Source organism: Diabrotica virgifera, chromosome 1 (assembly GCF_917563875.1).
Source record: "Diabrotica virgifera virgifera chromosome 1, PGI_DIABVI_V3a".
Taxonomy (NCBI): domain Eukaryota; kingdom Metazoa; phylum Arthropoda; class Insecta; order Coleoptera; family Chrysomelidae; genus Diabrotica; species Diabrotica virgifera.
This window is the reverse complement of record NC_065443.1, coordinates 196787635-196805071: the sequence shown is the minus strand read 5'-3', so window position 1 is coordinate 196805071 and position 17437 is coordinate 196787635. Positions and strand designations below refer to the sequence as shown.

The 17437-nt window shown below is 30.4% G+C and overlaps 1 protein-coding gene across 1 annotated transcript; it reads right to left on the bottom strand.

The window, feature by feature from the left end:
• Positions 1–1146: 1146 nt before the first annotated feature.
• On the bottom strand, positions 1147–2549 carry LOC114331879 (alanyl-tRNA editing protein Aarsd1-B). The gene has a single exon (XM_028281567.2). The coding sequence runs from the start codon at positions 2428–2430 to the stop codon at positions 1198–1200; it is 1233 nt and encodes a 410-aa protein (XP_028137368.2). The 5' UTR covers positions 2431–2549; the 3' UTR covers positions 1147–1197.
• Between the last annotated feature and the right edge of the window lie 14888 nt (positions 2550–17437).

Sequence of the window (17437 nt, the reverse complement as noted above, 5' to 3'; positions counted from 1 at the left end):
TTTATAATAATTATACAGTATGTCCCTGTAAGTTGTATCCATATGGAAAATTTTTTTATGGTTAATTTTACAAAAAAAAAGTTATTTATAAAAAGTTCTGCATGGTCCAAAACCCACGATTCAACCATCAGATATCAAATTTTATGTCAAGAAGTTTGAATTTCACTCAAGAGTAAAGTAGCTCTTTATTTTTCACAATATTGAAAATTGCTGTTATGAAAAGTTGTTTGGAATTAAAAACTATATTCTAATATGCAATTACATCCTTCTAATTGATTTTTTTTAAATTATGGATAACTAACATTATTTTCAGTTATTTCAATTCTGATAACTCTTTTATTATTAATTTTACGAAAAAAAGTGATTCTTAATAAAACAATTAGAAGGATGTAATTACATACTGAAACATAGTTTTTAATTCTAAATACCTAACTTTTCGTAATAACAATTTTCGATATTGTGAAAAATAAGAAACGTATTTTACTCTTGAGCGAAATTCATATTTTTTTACATACCTCGTACAAAATTGATAAAATTTGACATAACATGGTTGTATTTTAGGTTTTAGACCATGCAGAATTTTTTATTAAGAATCACTTTTTTCATAAAATTAATAGTAAAAGAGTTATCTGAATTGAAATAACTGAAAATAAAGCTATGCATCATTAAAAAAAAAATTTGAATTAGAAGGATTTAGTTGCATACTAGAATATAGTTTTGAATTCCACCTTAACAACTTTTCATAATAGCAATTTTCAATATTGTGAAAAATAAAGCTACTTTACTCTTGAGTGAAATTCAAACTTTTTGACATACCTAGTATAATATTAAAAAAAAATTGATATTTGATGGTCAAATCTTAGGTTTTGGACCATGCAGAGCTTTTTATAAAGAATAACTTTTTTTTCGTAAAATTAATAATAAAAAAGTTTTCCATATTATGGATACAACGTGCAGGGACATACTGTATATAATAAAAAAAAAATAAATCACTTGGTTTAGAGGGGGGCCTATTGCTCCCCCTGGATCCGCCACTGTCCCTGAACCAATAAGTTAATTTTTAAAAATAGTTAACATACAAATTATGAATCTACTATCAGTCTGTTAATGTAGGAAAAACATAAAAAGAATTGAAAGGTCACAACATATTTCAAATATTTTTTAATAATTAACATATCAACCACAATAAGTAAAGCACTACTTATCAAAATACTCCTTAATACAATTCTCAGCTTCTTTTTTCTTGGACATATTAGTGACTTTTGCTCTATACGTATTGCCTTTGCCACTTCCCTTACCTTCTAATATTTTACAAACTTTTGGACCCAATACTGCAACATCATCTTCTTTTCCTTGTATAACTACACTGCCATCTTTCTTCTCATCTCCAACTGACAAAAATAAGAATATTTCTGTTGTGCCCAACTCTCTGATAAATATGTTCATAAAATCAGGTTCAGCTTCTTTTTTATGCAAAGAAAAATGTTTTGGTGGAGGTTGCATGGCTTTTAGTTTTCCAGCATTAAAGATAGCTACATCCTTAAGGACACTTTGCAGATTTTTGTTAATGATTTTAACATTCTTCTGTAATTTTTCGACAAGTTCAACATGCTGCTGGGGTCCGTTATTCAAAATTGCGGTTAATTTTTTTTCACGTTCTATACAAATGGCAAACCTTTTTAAAACCCTATTACCAACTAAGAAATGCAGCAAAATTTTATCTTTACGTTTACTTTTTTCAGTGTGCAACAACTTGATAGCTTGCAACTGACTTAAATTTGTTACATGTGTACCACAACACATATTACTATCAATATCAGTAATGTTTATAACTCGAATGTCACCTTTATGGTCATCTGGTAAACCTTTAACACTCCTGACTTTTTCAAGTAACTCTTCAGGTGTTTTTTCAGGAAAAATAGTAACTGTTACTGGTTTTCCCTGTCTAATGAAAACATTTACCATCTCTTCAGCTATCTGTATATCCTTTTCTAAAAATGAAGCTATGTCTAGTTCTACATAAGAGTCCTCTTCCCCCAGCCACCAAGACACTGTGTTAGCTTTAAAGTGCTGTTCAAGTACGGCCGATAACAAATGTTGGCCCGAATGTTGTTGCATGTGATCAAAACGTCTTTCCCAATCAATCTTTTGTTCTACAGTAGTACCTACCTGTAATTCTTGAGATACATAGTGAACAGCTTTGTCTTCCTTCCTTAAGATTTTTTTGACGGGCAAGTTATTCAAAAAACCATAATCACAAGGCTGGCCACCTCCTTCTGGAAATAATATGGTGTCTTCTAGGATTACTTCATAACTATCCACTGTATGAGTTGTTCCATTTACTACTTCTTGGATCTGAACTTTATCGCAAGTAACTACTTTGGAAGTGAACTCTTTAAGGAAAGAGTCTTCTTGGCATTTAAAGACCATAATATTGTTCCTAACTAAGTCTTTAAATCAAAATGTTGCTATTATTTACTAATTTACTACCTATTTTTGACATTAAAAAAAATTAGGTTAGGTTAGTAGACCGGATAGAAAAAGAAGACAATTTTTAAACGTTGTGAAATGTACAGCTTAAACAGACCGTCGTGGCAACACTGTCGAGCTTTCAAATAGAAGTCCTCGTTATAAAGGTAATAGTGGTCAAATAGCGGGAAGAATACGATTCTAGAGTTTTATTTGATTAAATTAACACAAAATAGTATTTATTTTACTTAGATAATAGACACAGCCACTAGTAAACAACACACACTTATTATAAAGGTGATATAATAAAAATTATTTAAAAAAAGGTAGGTGATCAAAATCAGACTCCCTATCAAAGAAATATCTTGAAACTTATTTTTCTATATTTTATATTAATATTTTTTCTTTTTCTTTTGCACTTTTCTTTTTTATCACTTTTGTATTTGGTTTGTCTTTTGTCAGATTGCATTTTATCTTGAATTAATTTAGTAAAATTATTAATAAAAATATTAGCTAAAATAGGTAACATTGAATAAATAAAAACTTCAGTTTGAGGTTGATAAAATGTCTAAAATAAATTTTATCTTTATTCTAATTTAAATATTATTTGACAATTTTAATTAATATTAACTGATGATATTGACTGATGAATTCGATATAGACCGGGCAGTATCGTCGATCTCGCTAGCGAAATTATTCCGATTCGATTTTTTTGCACAAACTTACTCAAAAAGAGGTCCTTATAACATATCCACAGGGTGCCGGCCGGTGCCGTGGTCGAAACATTGTTTAAACAATTTTTTTTAAACAAATTCACAAAAATAATTTTTTCATTTTGAACAAATTTTCTTAGATAAATTGGCTTATTCTGAGCAAAAAAGGTCTCTTGTCATTTTTTTCTAAAATTGATTGTTGTCGAGTTATATGCGATTAAAAATTTGAAAAATGCGAAAATGGCCATTTTCAAGGCTTAATAACTCGAGTAAACATTATTATTATGAAATTCAAAAAGTGAACAAATCAAGTTTCAAACCCCTTCTTCAAGGTCCTGAAGAGATCTTTGTGATTATTTTATTACAAAGCTGTTATTTTTAATTATTAACAATTAGCGCTATAGTCCGGAATGTATCCGTCGCCCCCGTTAGTGAAATTATTCCGATTCCATTTTTTTGCAGAAACTTACTCAAAACAAGGTCCTTATAACATATCCACAGGGTGCCGGGCGGTGCAGTGGTCGAAAAATTGTTTAAACAATTTTTTTTAAACAAATTCACAAAAATATTTTTTTTATTGCGAACGATTTTTTTTAGATAATTTGGGTTATTCTGAGCAAACAAGGTCTCTTGTGATTTTTCTCTAAAATTGATTGTTGTCGAGTTATATGGCCATAATTGTTTTCGCATTTTTCAAATTATAAATCGCGTATAATTCGACAACAATCAATTTTAGAAAAAAATCACAGGAGACATTTTTTGCTCAGAATGTCCCAAATTATCTAAAAAAAATTGTTTGAAGTAAAAAAATTATTTTTGTGAATTTGTTTAAACAATTTTTCGACCACATCACCGCCCGGCACTCTGTGGATATGTTATAAGGACCTCGTTTTGAGTAAGTTTCTGCAAAAAAATGGAATCGGAATAATTTCACTAACGGGGGCGACGATACATCCTGGACTATAGCGCTAATTGTTAATAATTAAAAATAACAGCTTTCTAATAAAATAATGACAAAAATCTCTTCAGGACCTTGAAGAAGGGATTTGAACCTTGATTTGGTGACTTTTTGAATTTCATAATAATAATGTTTAATCGAGTTATTAAGCCTTGAAAATGGCCATTTTCACATTTTTCAAAGTTTTAATCGCATATAACTCGACACCAATCAATTTTAGAAAAAAATGGCAAGAGACCTTTTTTGCTCAGAATAAGCCAATTTATCTAAAAAAATTTCGTTCGAAATGAAAAAATTATTTTTGTGAATTTGTTTAAAAAAATTGTTTAAACAATTTTTCGACCTCGGCACCGTCCGGCACCCTGTGAATATGTTATAAGGACCTCTTTTTGAGTAAGTTTGTAAAAAAAAATCGGAATAATTTCGCTAGCGGGGGCGACGATACTTGCCGGTCTAATAAGGTATATGTATATGCCATGTACAATTAATAAAAAACGCCATTAAATCAAAGAAGATAGACCACAATGACCCCAGGACAGTGGCGGATACAGAAAAAACTCAAGGAGGGGGCGCTAAAGATATCTGGAACTACCCTTACCTTTCTCGTAATAAAAAAATAATCAAGCCACATGCAAAGATTAAGAAAGCTTTATTTATACTGATTATACACATATACAAGAATCTTAAAATATAAAAAATGTTACAAGTTTGGTTCTCTTTGAAACGATGAATTCTAGGACAATAGGACAATCAATGTCAGTGTGAGTGTTCAACAGAGCTAAGCCATTAAGTCGTTCCTCCTTCATTGTCGATCTCATCCAGGTCTTTGTACTCCGTAATGTTGAAAAACTCTTCACTGTAGCAATAAATACAGGTAGACAAGCAAATATTTTGTACAGCATGTGCAAAGTTGGATAGTGGCAGATCTAGGCTAGGACAAACAGACAATGCTTGCATAATAGAATCACGATCATTAAAGGCGTTTATGCTCATTTGATTGAATAGAAGAATCTCTCCCATTAGTCTCTTTTTAACTACTACAAAGGGTGATTCTTCTTTAAAAGAATGGTAGTTCAGTTAAGCACATATTCAACTTATGTACCAGAACATTACCGTCATGTTTCAATAGTAAGGCAAAGTAGGACGTTGAATTTTAAATGATAACATTTTCTTCAGCAAAACTTTCTCTCATGTCAGACGTAGCATCGTCCAGTGTTAGAATAAAAACAGTTATTTTTCAATATGTTATATATCATCATTATTATGATCGCAGTTTTCCCTGTATCTTTGTATGCCTGGGAGTGTTTTAGGTGACTCCTCAATGTTGCGAACCGCTTGCTAGACGCTGTAAAAAGATACTACTTTTTCAATAGTACCGAGTGAGTTTCTCATATTTATAGCAACTAGGTGAAACCGCGAGATTGAGCTGATAACTTCAACACGGTACTATTTATTTGTGCGTTGATAGCTTTCTTTTTTATTGTAGTTATATCTCCTTTCAATGTTGATATATTAACTGAGCAACTATTACAGGCCATACACACACAGTTCTCCGGTGACGGAGAAAGGCTTTCCATTCTCCTTAGAATCGTTGGTAGTATCCAATACTTCACCAGTAATGCTACGCTGTTGACTCTCTTTGAGGTTCATCGTCAATGTTTCCACTATAATCATCACCATCACCATCGACATATCTTGCAGCTAAAGTTAGTTGGGTGATGTGCTCTATGTACGTAGTCTCATCGAAGATGATGCTGTAATAACAGAATATTTGATTTTCTCCAGTATTCTCGATAATATTACTGTTTTACAGCATGAAATAAGTTTGTTACATGTTGTTTTACTTATGTAAGTGACGTTCGCTAGTGATATTAAGGTGATGTCTTGATGTGGTTCAGCAATGGGCTGAATATCGAATGTATAGGTACTATAAGTAGCGAGCAAAATTGTACGTGTTAACGAACCGAACAGCTATCAGAGGAAATTGAAATTAGATGTGAGGTAAGACAGAGATGCGTATTGTCGCCAATTATTTTTAATTCCTACTCGAAAGAGATCCTCTTGAGGATGAAACAATTGGAATAAAAGTAAATGGAGTTCCCATTAACAACATTAGCTATCCGGATGACACTGTCATATTAGCCAATAATATTGAAGAACTTCAGAGGCTGGTGACCAAAATAGCAGAGTAGGTATGGACAAGAATATTGTCTAACAATGAATGTCCAGAGAAGACAAAATTTATGAGAACATCGAAAACTCAAAAAATAATGAGAATATTTTAATAAAAGGAACCAATGTCGAACGAGTAGACCAATATGCATATCTTGAAACAATGATTAACACCACAAATGATTACTTCCAGGAAATCAAAATCAGAATAGAAAAGGCTAGAGCAAATTTTAATAAAATGAGAAGATTGCTCTACGTAAGAAATTTAAAGTTGGAGCCAAGAATTAGGTGCAAGTTTTCTCGACTTTGTTTTATGGAATGCAAGCTTGGACCTTGAATGCGACATTAATGAAAAAAAAAACTGGAATCATTCAAGGTGTGAGCATATAAAAGAATTCTGAAAATATCGTGATGAATCGAAGTATCGTCACAAACAAGAGATTCTGAGTAAGATGAATACAGAAAGATCGTTACTCTGGCTTTTACTTACTGGTCTGTGATCGATTCCTACTGAGTTTATTGAGTACAATTACATCTTGAACCATTTGGTTTTTGTTTGTTAATATATTATAATCATATTAAATAATAGAAAAAGTTAATCAACAAAACCAGACAGCGTCACTGGCATTTATAGATTTGGAAAAGGCTTTTGATAATGTGAAAAGAGATAAATTATTGTGGGAGATACTGAAGAAAAAAGGTGTAGAGAACAAAACATTACATGTGATAAGATCTTCATCACAATACATGTGATGACAGAGATGCGGCGCGGCGGGTTGAGCCGGTACTTTGCCGAGGTAGGCGCCTCAGTATTGACGTGGCGACCGTGGCGTTCCGCCGGAACCGTTACCGCAGTGAGCGGTAGTGACGATGAACGGGCGACTGTGTGTCGCTGTTTAATGTTATCGCATTGGATTGCAATGCGATGGCTCCAAGTCTGAATGTGTAGATAGGTTGATTCCGTGTAGCGAGATTACTATTGTATATATTGTGTAGTGTATTGTATCATTTTAATACTACTATTATGCTTTGATGAGATTAATAAGTATAATGTTATTTTTCCTTTGCAGAAGATAGAACTATATTTTATTTTATTTATTTTGAACTCTGTATAAAAAATATCCTAAATATATTTGCTTTGTTTTAAAACCTGTGTTTTACCGAGTCTGTCGTCCTGAAAGAGCTACCCGTTACAGTATCATCATTCTCTATTTTTTTTTTTATATTTTCAAGGTTTAAATGTCACATTTTTAGGTAAACTATGTGTGTCAAAATTTACTAAAATATTATTTGGAATAAATTCAATATTTGATAATTTATTTAAAAACTGTTATATATATTTTTTTATAGATGTGTCAATTGTTATTTGCAAATGGTTGTATCTACAGTTGAGTCCGCGAGTCTTTACCCGTGCGTCATTAATACCTGGCGAGATAAAACACATACTTTTTATCTAGCATCATTCTCTTCCACGCATGAAACTCGGGACAAACCAGCTGCCGTTTGTTATTAAGTAACAACACATGTTATTTTTATGAACCATCTAGACTCAGTGCATTGAAAAGAGATAGATACAAAAAAAGACGATTCGGTATGTTTTCATATCTTAAGCACAATTTGTTTGACGTTTCTGCTTTGTTTACTTTTGTGGCTGTCAGTCAGTTGAATTTTTTGCGGTTTTTGTCGAATTTTTGCGTTTTGAAGTTTCTTTATATTACACAAACAGTTGTTTTCACAACCAATATTATATTAGGGGAGTGCATTTAGATTTTCACTTCGGAAAAAATCAAACAAGATAAAATTTTTGTAATTTCATTAAGAAATGTTTAATAAACAACATATCAAAAAGTTCTACTCGAGAAGTGGGTGCTTCATTTTTTATTAAACAAATGAACAGCGAAGTTAGATATTTTTTTAAATAACTCCGAAAATATAATTTTTAGAAAAAAACTGACTTAACCATTGAAAAATTCAGAAATTTTTACAAAAAAAACCTTTTATAAAGATTTTTCTAAAATTAAATCTCTAGCTTCTGTAATTTTTTATTTATAACGCTAAAGTCACCCTTCTCACACACATTGGCGCACTGTAAACTAGCGTTGGAAGAAGTGCACGGTTGAGTTTTTTTAATGTTTTTCTTTAACTAATGGATCAAAAGAAATTCTACAAATTGGACATGAAAGAAAATGAAATAAGCTATCTTAAGGTTGTAATACAAAGAAATAAAATGTATGGACATAAGTACGGTGTGGGCGGAAAGTGAGACTTACATGAATTTTGTTTAAAAATGATTTAAAAATGTGTAACTAATACAATTTTACTTATAAAGCTCTCAAATTTGCACAACTTACCTCTAAATCATCTTACTAAACGATGTTTCATTCAAAAAAAATCTCAAAAATTTAATTCAAATAATACGCTGTCTCAAAAAATGTAATTTTTGAAAACTTCGTAGTTCTACAGAATTCCCACCACTTTAAGACGGTATTACTCAAGTTTGAATAAATCTAATACAATTTTTTTGATATTTTTTTTAAAGCCTAGGATGTAATCTTAAAAAAACACTGAATTATTTTAGTTTAAAAATGAAATAAACAATTTCTTTTAGAGAAAACTAAGAAAGATAACAAAAATGTAATACAAAAACCGAAAATTACCAGCTGAAAAAATGTATATACAGAGTGATCAAAACTTTTTTCTGTAAAACTTACCTAAAATTAATTTAATAATAAGCTTCAACAATAATAAATGTTCAACAAAAAAATTTTTTTTTAGCTCTTATACAGTATGTCTGCGTAACTTGGAACCTATTGATAACTTTTTTAATATCAGTTTTACGAAAAAAAGTCATTCTTTATAAAATACTGCATCGTATATAACATAAGATGTAACCATCAAATATCAAATTTTGTTAATTTTGAACGAGGTATGTCAAAAAATATGAATTTCACTCAAGAGTAAAGTACCTTTATATTTCACAATATCGAAAATTTTTATAAAGAAAAGTTGTTTGGAATTAAAAACTATGTTTCAATATGTACTTATATCCTTCTAATCGAAAATTCGTTTTTTTTAATATTGTTTCAAATTAATTATACCAAACATCATTAAATTTTCACTTATTATTTATGATAACTGATTTATTATTAATTTTATGAAGAAAGTTATTCGTCATAAATAGCTGTGCATGGTCTAACACTTAATATGCAAATATAAAATATTATATTTTATCAGTATTATACGAAACATTATGTAAAAAAATTGCATAAAAGTGTAATTGCATATTGTCACGTCGTTTTTAATTCTGAACAACTTTCCATAATAACAATTTTCAGTATTATGAAAAATAAAGGTATTTTACTCCTAACTGAAATTTTTATTTATTGACATTTCTTGTACAAAATTGATAAAAATTGATATTTTATGATTGCATTTAAAGTTTTAGAATATGCAGAGCTTTTTACTAAGAATAACTTTTTATTTATGATCCCATTGCAACAATTTTTTGAATATTGAAGAGATAGATTTTGAATAATTTGTCCTTTCTTTCTAATACATTTTAATTTTTAATATTATTGTGAAAATTATTTGTTTATCTTTTTTTTTAAGAATGAAATTCCATATTTGTTAGATTGGATTCTACTTGTTTTTCATTTAAATATCCGTCATTTTGAAATTTAAATTTTTAATCTTTAATTCAGATTCAACAACCTGTTAAAAATAAATACAATAAATGTTTTAGAAAAATGTTCTTTTTTATCTTCTTTTTAGAAAATCCGCATTTTGGATCCGCCATTTTATAGTTTATAATGTTAACATTTAAGTTAGGTTTATCAAAGCTCTCAGAAATAAATATATGTAGAAATAAATACATTTTGAAAAGAAATTATGATTTTACAACTATTTTTTAAGTTATCCGCCATTTTGGATCTGCCATTTTATAATTTAATTATCAAAATTTGATTCAGGTTCAGCAACCTCTCAAAAATATCCACATATATGTAAACAAACACGTTTTATAAAAAAAAATCGGATTTTACAACTGATTTTTAAGGGATTTTAGGAAAAAATCCGCCATTTTGAATCCGCCATTTTGAATTTGCAAATTGTAATGTCAGATTCGGGTTCAGCATAATCAAAACTAAAATAAAAACATTTTTATCAAAATAAAATGTTGAATTCACCCATATTCTTAACATTATTTATACAAAACAATTGTTATTGTTTAAACAATGAATAAACAATAAGCGGCGAAATTTGTGAGTAGAACTTTTTACTTTAACATATTTATAAACTAACAAAAAAAGTTTTAGAAAAATATAACCTTGTTTGATTTTTTCCGAAACATTGTATCTTCTCGTTCTAATTGCACTCCCCTATATTGGGCTTTGAAATTTTAAGGTAAATAATTATATTTTGGCAATTAATATTTAAAACATACAAAGCTAACGTCATTCACACAGTAAAGAAATGATTGTGTTTAGATTTCCGTCAAAGTGAATAAAATAACAAAAATAAAATAAACGTGCATAGAAATCGGCCCACCTAAAAATTTGATCATTTTTGAAGTCTCGTATTTCCTAAACCTGTTGTCCGATTTAAGTGATTTTTTTAATATGTTATAGCCTTATACTTCAGCAATATCGCTGTAATAATATTATTGCTAAACAGGTAAGTTTTATTTTATACCGGGTGTAACAATGATAGTGTGTTTTTTTCCTCAAAGTTCGGAACACCCTGTGGAATATTCTAGCGTATATAAAATATTGAAATTAAAACTAAACTGTAGGGTTAGGCTTTCTTAACATTTTGCTTTTTGATTAATTCGCTTATGTTGGATAATAAAAAAGTTAGGCATTTTAACAACTAGCAACGTTCTTCATCAATACAGGGTGTTTCTAAATAAGCGCGACAAACTTTAAGGGGAAATTCTGCATGAAAAATAATGACCGTTTTATTTATACACATATGTCCGCAAATGCTTCGTTTTCGAGATACGGGATGTTGAATTTTTTTTTACAAACTGACAATTTATTTACTGCTCTAAAACCGGTTGAGATATGCAAATGAAATTTGGTGGGCTTTAAGAGCTAGTTATTGCGCATATTTTACATACAATTAATAATTTTATATTCACCATTGGCGTGCATACGGGTTATATTACCCGGCCATATTACCCGGTCATATTACCCGTATGCACGCCAATGGTGAATATAAAATTCTTAACTGTATGCATGTGCAATAATTACCTCTTAAAACCTACCAAATTTCATTTGTATGTCTCATGCGGTTTTAGAGCAATAAATAAATCGTCAGATTGTACGAACAAATTCAACATCCCGTATTTCTGAAACGAAGCTTTTGCGAACATATGATTATAAACCTAACGGTTATTATTTTTTCATGCAGAATTTCCCCTTAAAGTTTGTCGCGCTTATTTAGAAACACCCTGTATTGATGAAGAACGTTGCTAGTTGTTAAAATGTCTAACTTTTTTATTATCCAACATAAGCGAATTAATCAAAAAGCAAAATGTTAAGAAAGCCTAAGCCTACAGTTTAGTTTTAATTTCAATATTTTATATACGCTAGAATATTCCACAGGGTGTTCCGAACTTTGAGGAAAAAACACACTATCATTGTTACATCCGGTATAAAATAACACTTACCTGTTTAGCAACAATATTATTACACCGATATTGTTGAAGAATAAAGCTATAACATATTAAAAAAATCACTTAAATCGGCCAACAGATTTAGGAAATACGAGACTTCAAAAATGACCAAATTTTTAGGTGGGCCGATTTCTATGCACGTAAGTTTATGTTATTGAATTTTTTTATAAATTGTTTATTTATTTATTAATCAATAATAATAAAAGAATTTATTAAGCTACTTCAAATGTATCTGTAATTCTGCACAAACATTTTGAAGCAAAACTTACATTTGACATTCTATATATTTGATAACGTCAAATTTTATAATAAAACCCGTAATCGGAACAGTAGCCACTTTCTGTCAGTTGTTGTTGCGTGAAATAGATTTCCGACTTATTTCGTATGCTTTAAATGATGACGCACGGGTAAAGACTCGCGGACTCAACTGTATACGCTGTGAGCTCGTACGTAGAGGGGATATTTACAATTTCGCGAGCGCCGGTAGTGGCAAGTCTGTAAACGTTTACCGGAAATTTGACATAAATGTCAAAGTGATTAATTTAAAATTAAAATTAAAAACATTAATTATAAAAAATATTAGTTGGCCAAAGCTGTGGTATATATTTTTACCTTAAATATACTTACGTTTTACATACTGAATTTTAAGTTTTTTTAATGTTCCGTAATATGTAATTTTAATTTAATCTAAAAATCTTAGCGCCATCTACACGATAATTGTGAAAGTATCCGAAGTAAGAAATTCATATTTTATCAATAGAACGTCAAAATGATTAGCAAAATCTTAAAAAAATCGATTACAATTTAATTACTTTTTTGCGTTGTAAATGTTAAGCGATAACAATTAAATAATAAATTTAAAAATTACCGGCGAAAGTTAAATCAGTAATTCGCTAGGAGCGCCACCAGCGAAGCTCAGAGTGTATACTACCTATTTGATAAAAATTTTGACATTTCACTACAAGGAGAATTCATGGTATTAAAATTAGGTGGTTTATTCGCTCTTTAAACTTTCGGTACCTACTCTATAAAATTCGTCGTCTAATGTTGGCTTCTGTCTAGATGTTGTGTTGACTGGTAATTCTTTAAAAAATCCACGAGGAAAATAAAATTCCTGTGTAGCTGGCCGTATACCATAAATAATAAAAAAAATTCTAGATCCTTTGTAAAAGGTAGGTATTATGATGAAAAATAATCCAACATCAGCGGTAAAAGCCCTAAAATAATAAGTATAACCTTATTAATAAAGGCAATGTTGTAAAAAGTTGACTAAGGCTAAGAATTGCCAGAGGTCTTAAAATAGCATGCATGCGTGAGCCACCAAAATGCTTTGGGTAAAAACCCTTTAAATGTTACAAAATCTTGTTGTCGTTTAAAAACTGGTGATACCGAAATAATTTATAGATAAGACAATTAAGACAGTGTGTATTCAGTTTTATTGTGGTGAAAGAAGAATAAGTACTTCTGCGTTCGAAATTACAGACAACGTGATTATTAAATCAGTTAATAGTACTAAGTTTCTTGGCACCACTGTGGAAAATAGTTTAAATTTTCGTGAACACGTAAACAATATCTATTTAAAATTGAATCGATCATATTTCGCAATATTGTCGTTAAAGGACGAAGTTACTATAAATGCATTGATTACAGTATACTATTCTTAAGTGTATTCCATAATCCATTTCAAATCACTCAATTTTGGATCAAAAAAAACTTTTTTCTACGAGCATGCAAAAATGTCTACTTTCGCGCACGCGTTTTAGTTTAGAAAGTTTTACTTTTCCGCACGCATGTTAATTTAGATATGTTAATATGGCCTTAAAGTAATTATAATACATGCAATAAACTAATATTTAGATATTATTTACTAATTTATTTCAAATATATCTTATTGTGTTCATGTTTTAATGGAATTAACGCGATTATTTCATTCATAGGAGATTCTGTCCAATAGAAAGCTACAGAAATCTAAATTAAATTGATAATTTTTGATCATTTCCCGTCGTCAAGTATATTACGTCAGATGCCCTTCGTTGCTACTAAAAATGCATTCAGTGATGTTGAAACTTTATTATATAATCCAAATTCTAATCTTTGCTTTATTACGCCCCTAAAATTATGTCACATTTAATACACGATTTTGGCCTTCTTAAAAAATCTATCTCAAAAAATGAGTGACAATTCCTAAATAAAATATTTGTCAAGGTTACATATATTTAAAAAAAAACGATAGCTTTTTCAATTATAATAGTTCATAATTAAGTCCAAATTAATATTTGGGACTTTTTCTGTACAATATTAATTCTCGATGTGTCTGGCGTAAAAGCTAAACTTAGCTTTAGTAAGTGTAGTCTTTTTAAATAAACCAATTAGGAAAAAGAAGTAATTTATTCTACAACCAACAGACGGAGAAAACGGTTTGGGAATTAATACCAAAGCGATACTTCTTCATTTGGCCTACATCGAGCCGGATTTTTGACCAGCATAAAACTTATGGAAAGTTCTTCAAGATTATTTGCCGACACAACAACAAAAGGATATACTGGGTGAGATAAGTCCATTTATATACCCTTTGTTTCATTATTCTATTTGGCTATCAGTTATTCAAAGACATTAAAATCAATAAATTCTGTGATTCAAAGACATTTTCGTGTTCCAATATCTTTAATAAAAATGGATGAGTTCAAAAAATATAGAAAAATTGCTAAGTCTTCTCTTACTCGTATGTCTAACTGGTTTATAGCCAAAAGAGACGTAGAATTAGATGTTACCCAGTTCGAGACGCGATTAAGTAGACTTCATTTAATATTTCATGATTATGAAAAAGCACAAAATGAAATCGAATTCCTTGCATCAAATACAGGCAAAGAAGAAAAATATAGAGAGTTTACAGAAAATCAATATTTCAAACTTGTAAGCGATTTGACCGCTTGTGTTAATAAATTAAAAGCTGCACCTTCTCAGATAAGATCTAGTTCATCCAGTGAGGGTTCTTGTAGTGCTCCAATAGCAGTTCGTCTTCCGGATATAAAAATTTCACAATTCTCAGGTCATATTAGAGACTTTCAATCGTTCATCGAGCTCTTCGATGCGCTCATAGTGAAAAATGAGACATTAACAGATGTCCAAAAACTTGTGTACTTGAAGAGTTATTTAAAAGGTGAAAGCCTTCAACTTATAGATTCATTACCGATAATTAATGAAAATTTTGTAATCGCGTTAAATATTTTAAAGAAGAGATACGAAAACAAATTCGCCATAATAAATTCTTATTTGCAAGCAATTTTTGATTGTAATGATATTTCTAAATGTAAGTCAGACACATTAAGAGAATTAATCACTACAATTCAAAAGAATATTTTGTCACTAAAAAATTTGAATTTAACTTCCGAAAATTTATTTGACTTAACACTTATATTCATTCTAAAAAAGAAGTTAGATTTTCAATCGGCTAAGGCATATGAATCTGAGAGGAATCACGATGAAATACCTACTTTAAATCATTTCTTAAAATTCTTAGAAAAACGTGCAGTAATTCTGGAAAATGTTGAAATTTCTAGTCCTAAAACTGCCAGAAAAAATTTCTCATCTCATTCGACAATGCATGAGACAACTTCAAATCGCCAATTTCAATTAATTTGTATCTACTGTAACAAGGAGGGCCATAAAATTTACACTTGCTCTGAGTTTAAAGATATGTCTCATTCCGCCAAATTGCAATTTATTAGGGCAAAAAATTTATGTATAAATTGTTTTGGTAAACACAATTTGAAAGAGTGTAAATCCTCTAAAAAATGTTCTTTTTGCTCCAAGTCACACAATTCGTTAATGCACATAAAAATCGACGAAAATCAACATTCTCCGCCAATGACTAGTAGTAAGCGTCATTCACATTCTCTATATAATAATGGTTCAAATTCTCAACCTAATAGCTACGCAGGTAACCATAGCTCTCTAATCTCATCTAATAGTTCTTATTTAGATAATACTGCTCATGTTCAAAATGGTAATAATTCATCTTCTCATCTCGATAGTAATTCAAATCTTCAAACCCGTTCTCTGGATATCCAACCAGTACAGGAAAATTCAGAAATAACAAATTTTCAAGGTCCTTCGAGAAATTTTACGGAAAATAACCCTACCGCAAATAATCATTCAGCGAATTACTCTGTTCAGTCAGTAAAAAATAGTCATATTCTTCTGGGTACTGCAAAAGTAACCTTACTTGGTAAAAACGCTAATTTCTGCATAGCGAAAATTCTTTTGGACACAGGATCCCAAAATTCATTTATCGTAGAGAAGCTTGTGAACAAGTTACAATTAGATACGTATAACAAGTCAGTACATATATCAGGAATAGGAGGGAGTGGCTCGACTTGTACTAAAATGTCAGATATAACCATATTTTCCAATTATGATCGTCGAAGAAGTTTTCATTTTTCAGTAGCTGTATTACCCGAGATTACTTGTGCTCTCCCTCAATCAAAAATACTAGTGAAAAAATTAAATATTCCGGAACAATTCTTTCTAGCAGACGACGAATTTTTTAAGCCTTCTGAAATTGACATTCTAATTGGTTTAGATCTTTATTACGATATTATTTTACCTAACTTCGTCAGACTTGGCAAAAATCTTCCAGTCTTACAAGAGTCTCACTTAGGTTTCGTGGTAGCTGGTACAGTTCCTGATCATTTTACTGTATCCAATATGTCTGTTACAGATAGTAGTTCAGAAGTTTTAACTGAATCTAATTCACTTCTTTCCACATTACAATTAGACAGCCGTTTGAAAAAATTCTGGGAAATCGAGGAAATTCCCAATAAATTCTATCTTTCAGAAGCTGATGAGGCATCTGAAAACCTATTCCGTTCTACAACCAAAATTTTACAAAATGGTAGATTTCAAGTAAGTTTGCCGCTGAAATCACCTTCAGAAAATCTAAAGTTAGGAAATTCTTATTACATGGCCAGAAAGCGTTTCATTTCTTTAGAAAATAAATTTAAAACTAATTGGAACTTTTATCAAGACTATAAAAAAGTTATTGATAAATTAATTGAACTTAAACATGCTCATTATGTACCCCTAACTCTGCTAAATGCCAAATCTGAAAATAAATATTTTATTCCGCACTTAGGTGTAGTTAGAGAATCCAGTTTAACAACGCGTTTGCGCGTTGTCATGGACGCCAGCGCCAAAAGTTCCTCAGGGTATTCCTTAAACGACGTGTGTTTAAAGGGATATCAGGTCCAGCCAGAATTGTATGATATTCTATGTAGATTTAGACTTTTTCCTTTTGTATTCACGGTAGATATTAAAAAAATGTTCCGACAGGTCCTCGTGAACCCGGAACAAACTTTTCTTCAAAACATTTTATGGCGAGAAAACCCTGATAAAGACTTTAAATGTATCCAACTCGATGTTGTAGTTTTTGGAACCAATTCAGCCCCGTTC

Excerpts from the sequence above, each read along its gene's own strand:
- LOC114331879 (XM_028281567.2), bottom strand. The coding sequence starts at position 2,430 with ATGGTCTTTAAATGCCAAGAAGACTCTTTCCTTAAAGAGTTCACTTCC.